General features: G+C 53.9%; 2 protein-coding genes across 2 annotated transcripts in view; one reads left to right on the top strand and one right to left on the bottom strand.

Moving 5' to 3' along the window:
- Nucleotides 1-3,871, bottom strand: part of LAESUDRAFT_709256 (uncharacterized protein) — a gene marked incomplete at both ends in the record, with an annotated part of 7,194 nt that extends 3,323 nt beyond the window's left edge. Inside the window, 6 exons of the mRNA XM_040906713.1 lie at nucleotides 1,254-1,779; nucleotides 1,921-2,457; nucleotides 2,514-2,578; nucleotides 2,717-3,392; nucleotides 3,446-3,559; nucleotides 3,617-3,871. Of these exons, the coding sequence (XP_040757911.1) occupies nucleotides 1,254-1,779; nucleotides 1,921-2,457; nucleotides 2,514-2,578; nucleotides 2,717-3,392; nucleotides 3,446-3,559; nucleotides 3,617-3,871 (2,173 nt within the window). The remainder of the gene's footprint in view (nucleotides 1-1,253; nucleotides 1,780-1,920; nucleotides 2,458-2,513; nucleotides 2,579-2,716; nucleotides 3,393-3,445; nucleotides 3,560-3,616) is intronic.
- Nucleotides 3,872-4,830: 959 nt separating this feature from the next.
- Nucleotides 4,831-6,705, top strand: LAESUDRAFT_764860 (uncharacterized protein; the record flags this gene model as incomplete). The annotated part of the gene is made up of 6 exons (XM_040913524.1): nucleotides 4,831-5,277; nucleotides 5,324-5,419; nucleotides 5,454-5,895; nucleotides 5,958-6,143; nucleotides 6,217-6,435; nucleotides 6,500-6,705. 6 exons carry the CDS (start codon nucleotides 4,831-4,833, stop codon nucleotides 6,703-6,705), a joined length of 1,596 nt encoding a protein of 531 aa, XP_040757910.1.
- Between the last annotated feature and the right edge of the window lie 44 nt (nucleotides 6,706-6,749).

Raw genomic sequence — 6,749 nt, 5'->3', positions numbered from 1 at the left:
TGCGTGAACCTGACTGTTCTTCGTCATCAGTGAAATTCATCTTCAGGTAAATCCATGAAGGCATCTACTTTGTGGTGAGTGATGTTCCACATGCAACACGTGATTTCTTGCTGTTTCGGATGAAATTCCTATTCGATGGGTGGACAGAATGTCTTCTGCCTACACCAAAGTCTCCTAGTGTACAAAAATGGAGATGGGCACGGTTGCTTGTTGAATGCATTGAGTTGCTGAACCCTCTTTCCTTACAAATCGTTTTTTTGGCCTGTCCCATCTGACCAACAAGCTTTTAGATCTGGACTAGAACCTATCAATTCGGGAGCTTAGGTGGGGCTGTAGTTACAACATCATGTATTACACACAAAGTCAGTGCGCACAGGCTGGGCACACGTTCCATCTATACATCTCCTCATTCTCGCAATGTCCGTCAAAAAAGACGTGAGCTCGCGACGTGTGACCGGTCTGCTGCCGACCCTCATGACCATCGGTTGCGACAGCTGCGTATCCTCATCAGAAGCGGAAGATCTGACGACATACAGTAGCAATATTCAAAGCCATGATCTAGTGTGACAATCGCGATCGGTCGCGATCGATCACTCCTGACTCTCACCGCCACTTGGCCATGGCGACTCGCGACATGCTGGACCGCCTGTCTGAAATGGCGTGCGTTCAATTCCGTGATAAGTCAAACTCGTCCGTGCGCACGCTCAAAGCATGGAGCTCTGGAGGCCTGAGCGCTGAGCGCTCGGCGATGTTGACCGTTGAACTCTAGAGCCTGAGGAGACGAGGATAATCAACGAAGATGGTTCGGAGTCTCGTCCGCTCTCAGATAATAAAAGATTATGAATTCCAACTGACAATCCATAGCACAATCCAAAGTAACGTTACATTGCGAGAATACAAGACTGATCATGTCCTCCACGGACTAACTGGGGTCATCATTCGCAGCAGCCATCATCAGACAATCGAATCATTAGCCCACACTCACTTACTGCTCGATCCTCCCGCCTCCTCCTCCTCCACCTCCTCCTCCTCCACCTCCTCCTCTTTCTCTTTCGCCTTCTCCGCTGCCTTCGCCGCTTTCTTCTCGGCCTTCAACGATGCAGGGTCGTTGCGCAGAATCGACGATATAGGATTTATAGCCGAGTCCATGGCGTCCTTGGCCTCCTCAAAGGGCCCACGCGTGTCAATCGAGTGTGCGAATAGCAGATCAAACTGCGCCTTGAATTCCGGGGTGATCACGGTGTAAACCGAACTGTCGTGCCCCCGAATGTTTAGGCAGTATCGCTTCGGCTCCTTGTCTTTTTCCAGATATCCTATCCAGCCGCCGTGCGTCTGTTTCGCAGGTTGCCCAATTTCGAGAGCAACGCGAGGCCCGCCAGCGTGTCCGAATGCGCTCTCGGTAGCGAAGTCCATAAAAAGTGCGACGTAGTTCTCGGGTTTATATCGCACAACCGCGCCTGATTTGTCAGTGCGTTCAATGATAGGGCCTGCCAGTCCAGCAACTAGGCTATATGCAGATGCTTTCGTTTTCGCTTTGATCTGAACGATGACATATCCGAGCAAACTCTCGTCGAAAGGCTCGTTGAGGTCTCCGCTGTATGTTACGAACAGCGAATCGAACAACGCCTGAATATGGGTGCACTGTACGCCGGCACCCCGCTTCCACAGCTCAGCAAGCCACTTGCGAGTAATGACGCTGAGCTCTTCGGAGGTTTGGACCCAGTGAGTAAAGTTGATCCAGAGCTTGTCTGCGTCTTTGACAAAATCCTTAGGGTTGGCCTTCTCAGCCTTGGGCTGCTCAGCCTCAGCCTTGTCAGCCTCAGCCTTGTCAACCTTGGACTTGGCGGCCTTGGGCTTGGCAGCCTTGGTCTTCTTAGCCTTGGGCTTCTGAGTCGTGGGCTCCCCAACCGTGGCTTCTACAGTCGTTTCCTGATGCTTGACGCCGAGGTCGTCGCCAAGCAAGGTCTTCAGAAAGTCTGACAGTCTCAACGGGCGGACAGCGCGCCGAGTGGAATCCACAAACTTTCCTCCCTTCGGAAGCGTCGCCTTGTCGCGCGCGAGGGTGAGTAAGAGCCTGGTGCATAATTCACCTTGTCGCCCTCGATCAGTCACGACCCCGTCCATGATGAGTCGTCGCATCAGCGTGTCCAACGCCCTGGCGTAGGTCTGCGGGTTCAAGTTCAGGACTTCTGCAGCAGCGACGGCAAGCATAGGTTCCGAAGGCGCGGCGGTGGTGATGAACGTATCATGGACACCGATCAGGAGGCGCATGTGACTGCGTACAGCGTTTATAGCGATGCGGCTGGACTCCATCGTATGATTCAGTTCCAGCACGATCCTGTTTGCGAAGACGGCGAACACATGTTCACGGTTTGTTGGATCGAATTTGTCGTTATAGATTAGCTTCTTAATTGCAGCACGCACAAGGTCTGGAGAGTAGCGAAGGGTATACCAATACTGTATATCGGCTTGGTGAGTGACAGTTCACGAAGATGGAAAAAAGCGCTACTTACAGGCCGGCCCAATGCTGCAAGGAAGGAGATCAGAAGAGCGTCCTCCGCGTTTGTAAACTCGTCATCTTGCTTGGCACCTTGCTTGTCATCTTGCTTGGAACCTTGCTTGTCATCTTGCTTGGCACCTTGCTTGTCATCTTGCTTGTCATCTTGCTTGGCACCTTGCTTGTCATCTTGCTTGTCATCTTGCTTGTTATCTTGACGCATTTGGTCGAAATCGACGTAACACCACACAGGCAAGGGTTTAAGTGCACTCGCTAAGCGAAACGAGGACGCATCTGGCCCGGAAGAAGCGAGTTCATACACGGAGGAATTCGTGTCCAAGAGCATATACCAAAATTCGATATCGTGCGGGAAAGTGCATTCGTCTGCGGCCTTGATGATACGCTGGAGAGCAATGAGTGACATCTCTCGCTGAGGACCTTTCGGACCGACAAGTAGGCCGGGATCGTTCAGTTCTGTACACTCGTCGAGACTCAGAAGGAATCTCTTTTGTTTTAGACGGTGCACCGATTCCGCGAGTAGATCGAAAGCCGGCTTCGCGAGCCTTGTGAACAAAGCCACGTGCCAGCCGGTGACGCTGGTTCCGGATTTTCCACCTCTGGTGTTGTTATCAGCTTCCGCTGCAGCAGTGATGTGGTGCTTCAATCTCAAGGCAAACAATTCCTCCTTGTACTTAGTCAGCCGCTCTCTAGTAAGTTTTTTCACCTCCTCAAAGTGACCGTGGCGACTTGATCTCTCAAGATCGGTTGGATCCTCGATAGACCAGGCTTTGACCCAGGCCTCCAGATCGGCAGGTGCTGTGTGGTGCACGGCAGGTGCTGTGTGGTGCAAAACCTCCACGAGCGCACCGAGAAAGGCAGCCGCCTTCTCCTCCGCCTATAAGTCTGACTGAGCGACACACGTCAAGGGGTATCATACGAAGAACTCACCAGGAAGGTGAACGGCCCATCGAGCCCATCGAAGAACTCTCGGCTGACGTCACGAGGAGGCCATCCTGAAGTTGGTAGTTCGCCCTCTCGGAAACAAACACAGAACGCAGGCATCTGTCGTTCATGTTCTTCAATCAGTGACCCTACGACGGACAAAACAACCGCACTCACTCGAAGCCCAAGCTGCCACGCCAAACGAGTCTTACCTGTTCCGCTAGCTTGAACGAAGGGTATCATGCGACCGTAATATATACTTTTATCGTATATTCCCGCGTAAACACCCAAGGACTTCTCAAACAATTCATCGAAGCGTCCGCGGAACGTTTCATGGAAGGCCCTGTCCAGCCGCTTTTGCTGCTCGGCTCTATAGAATGACCACAATCGTAACGTAAGTGTCGGGCCAACAACGAGGGATGGAGTTGACATACATCGTCTCAATCGCGGCAGGCGGTAGTTCACCGCGTACTACGATGATATCGATCATCGTTCAGTATTAGTAACATGAGAAATGAACAGACATACCGCAGGCAGAGGAAAAAAATGCTGCAATATCCTTCCCTGCCAACAACTCGTCCAGTTGATCATTTGGCAGGGGCTGGAGTCTCTCCGCGCCACCATCCTTGAACAGAGCTTCCCGTAGTTCACGGGGAAAACTATCGCGCGGGAGGCCTGAATCTTCAATGCGAGAGCACGTAGAGTCTAGAAATATCCTGCCGCTTTCTTCATAAGAGAACTGCTTTTGCACCTGAGCTAGCAACTTGGTTACTGGGTCTTGAGCGGGTGCGCCACCTATGTTGAGTTGCGAGAACAAGGAAGCCAAAACGTCAACCTGTGACGAATCTTGGGTGTTCGACATGTCGATGGAGATCTTGATATGCGATGTGGAGAGGAGAGAAAGAGAAAGATGAGTGTGCTGTCTGCCTACTGGCATTTATATATGTACGACAATGTGCCACACCCTGGGAATTTCACGAGTGGCGTCCGTTGTTCGTGCCGAGCAGTTGTTCTCTCGGCACGAGTGGCACAAAACCCCCGGACACTCCGATTTGCCGTCTGCTCCGCGGCGGGCAGGGGCGCGTGCAGCTCCGAGCTGATCAAGGATTCAGGAAGCGCCCAAAGCTCGTCTGACTGACCATCACACCGACAAGACCATCCTCACCACGACGTGCATACCAGGCTCTATCTTTGCGAGACTCCGTTCATTTGTTTACGAGCGGCGCGGAAAACACCACTCCGAATTGATCTCTGCATTTGCTCTCACTGCAGTCCGAGACTGATCTGTTTGGACTCTGCGCGCCGGCGAGCCGAATCCTATTCTTTTCCGTGCTGCGTTCACCATACACCATCTGGACATAGCTACTGCCGTCTCCCTGGTCACACGCACCATGCCTGCTGCAAAACCTCGAAAAATCACGCAGGCCACAGCGCCTCCGCCTCCGCCTACTGCTCCCGCGCCCGCACCCTTACCCGCAGCTGGCGCAACGACGAATGGGAAGAAGAAAAAGAAAAAGAAGATCAAGGGGAAAGGCGTAGACCTGTCATTATCGGCGGCAGCGGGAGCAGGCGTGTACTATGACGACGAGGAAGGCTCGGATGGGCTGCCGCCGCTGGAGAGCGCGCCCGAGGCAGAGCTGGCAGTGACATTGAGCCATCTGAGCCACAGCATGGATGGGGTGGGGGTGGATGAGGAGTCGCTGGTGTCGTCGCTCCCTGAGCACCTGCGACACTTTGTACGGAACCCTTCTTTGCATCTGAGCTCCCTTGGTAACGCGGAACGAAAGACGCAGGCGATGCGCGCGATCGCACAGCAGATCCAAGCACGGCGAGGACGAGTATGCGAGCGACGACGACGACGACGACGTGCACGGACACCCGCAGGCGCAGTCTACGCTCAGCTACGAGCAGACGACGGTTTTCGCGACCCCCTCGCCACTGCCACTATATAAGAAGAGAAACAAGAAGAAGAAACGGCGGGTGGGCGTGCCACACACCCGGCCGGAATCGCAAGCGGTTCGGTCGCCGATACCGGCCATATGTCGCCCACGAAGCCAAGGTCGCCTCTCGCGCTCTCCTACACGAGATGGCCACCATCTGGCCCGAGTCGTTCGCGGCCTCCGCAACGCATCCCTTCCGAGAGACTGCAAACGGCGACGGAGACGTGAATGCGTTCTTCATGCATGCGCACTTTATTGTCGAGCGTGCACGAGAAGCGCTTCTGTGGAGCTGGGTCGTTGGACGGGTCGGCGCGCTCAATGGGACCTGGGGCGAAGCGGAGGCTCGGTGCGCTTGGGAGGAAATCGGTGGCACCTGGGGGGAGAGCGATTTTCTCGTGGAGACTAGCCACCGGGATACGCTCACGAGGGATAGGGTCGAGAGGGTCCTGTTACAGATGTCCGCTGCCGAGCTTGACCTCGTATTCATTCTGTATGTGTATCTTTGCTTGATTGAAGGTTTTCCCCCTACTAACGAGATTACATAGCATCTCTCGACGGTTACGCACACGCTGGTCTAGGTGCCTATGGCCGGCCAGAATGGGTGTCATTTGCCCCGGAGATCAACGAGGGGCATCTGCCCAGGTGCAGGATATCCTACGAGAAGTGTTTCGCGATGGAGCATCCGGAATCTGAAGGCGAACAGCGACGTGCAAGCGAGATCTTTACGGATATCGCGTTCCGCAATGAGGCCTGTGGAGACTGCGGTACGTGTCCTTCCTGTCGCTCATTTGAACAGACAGATTGAACGTTACTCGGTTATTCTGGCGCTAACAAAAGCAAGCGGCAGCCATGGCTTGTCGGCTTTCCTTCCTGCTGCCGATCGTGTCCTTCCACCAATGAACAATGAGGATGGCGAGCGAGAAGTGCCCTATCTCCCCCTAGTCGCGAACTGGGAAGACGGCGACTTCTCCCTATGTGCTGTTATGGGCATGAAGCGAGAGCTGAATGCAAGACAGTGGGTGCTGCAGCTCCTACAGCGCTATCGCTATGTGATAGGTACGTGCCAACGCCCGGACGTCACAGTAACATTGATTAATGTGGGCTTTCCAACGTGCTACAGGCAATACACTGTCGCTCTTCGAACGCGTCTCGAGCACCCAGGGAGCGGCGCAAGTCGTCGCACATATCGAGCGAACGCCCCACGTGGCTCTGCTTTGCATCAATGACGATGCCATGAAGGAGAGCTTGACTTCGCAGGTGACACAGGTGCTGAAAACATGGTTCAATAGACGGTGGAAGAAGCCAGCTGCTTGGGAACAGCGGTGACAAGGGTCGAGCATTCTTCGCATTTCGGTTGATGTAAATCAATG

This window comes from Laetiporus sulphureus (assembly GCF_001632365.1).
Source record: "Laetiporus sulphureus 93-53 unplaced genomic scaffold LAESUscaffold_90, whole genome shotgun sequence".
NCBI classification, from domain to species: Eukaryota; Fungi; Basidiomycota; class Agaricomycetes; order Polyporales; family Laetiporaceae; genus Laetiporus; species Laetiporus sulphureus.
The sequence above is the reverse complement of the archived record's forward strand: the minus strand, read 5'-3'. Positions and strand labels throughout refer to the sequence as shown.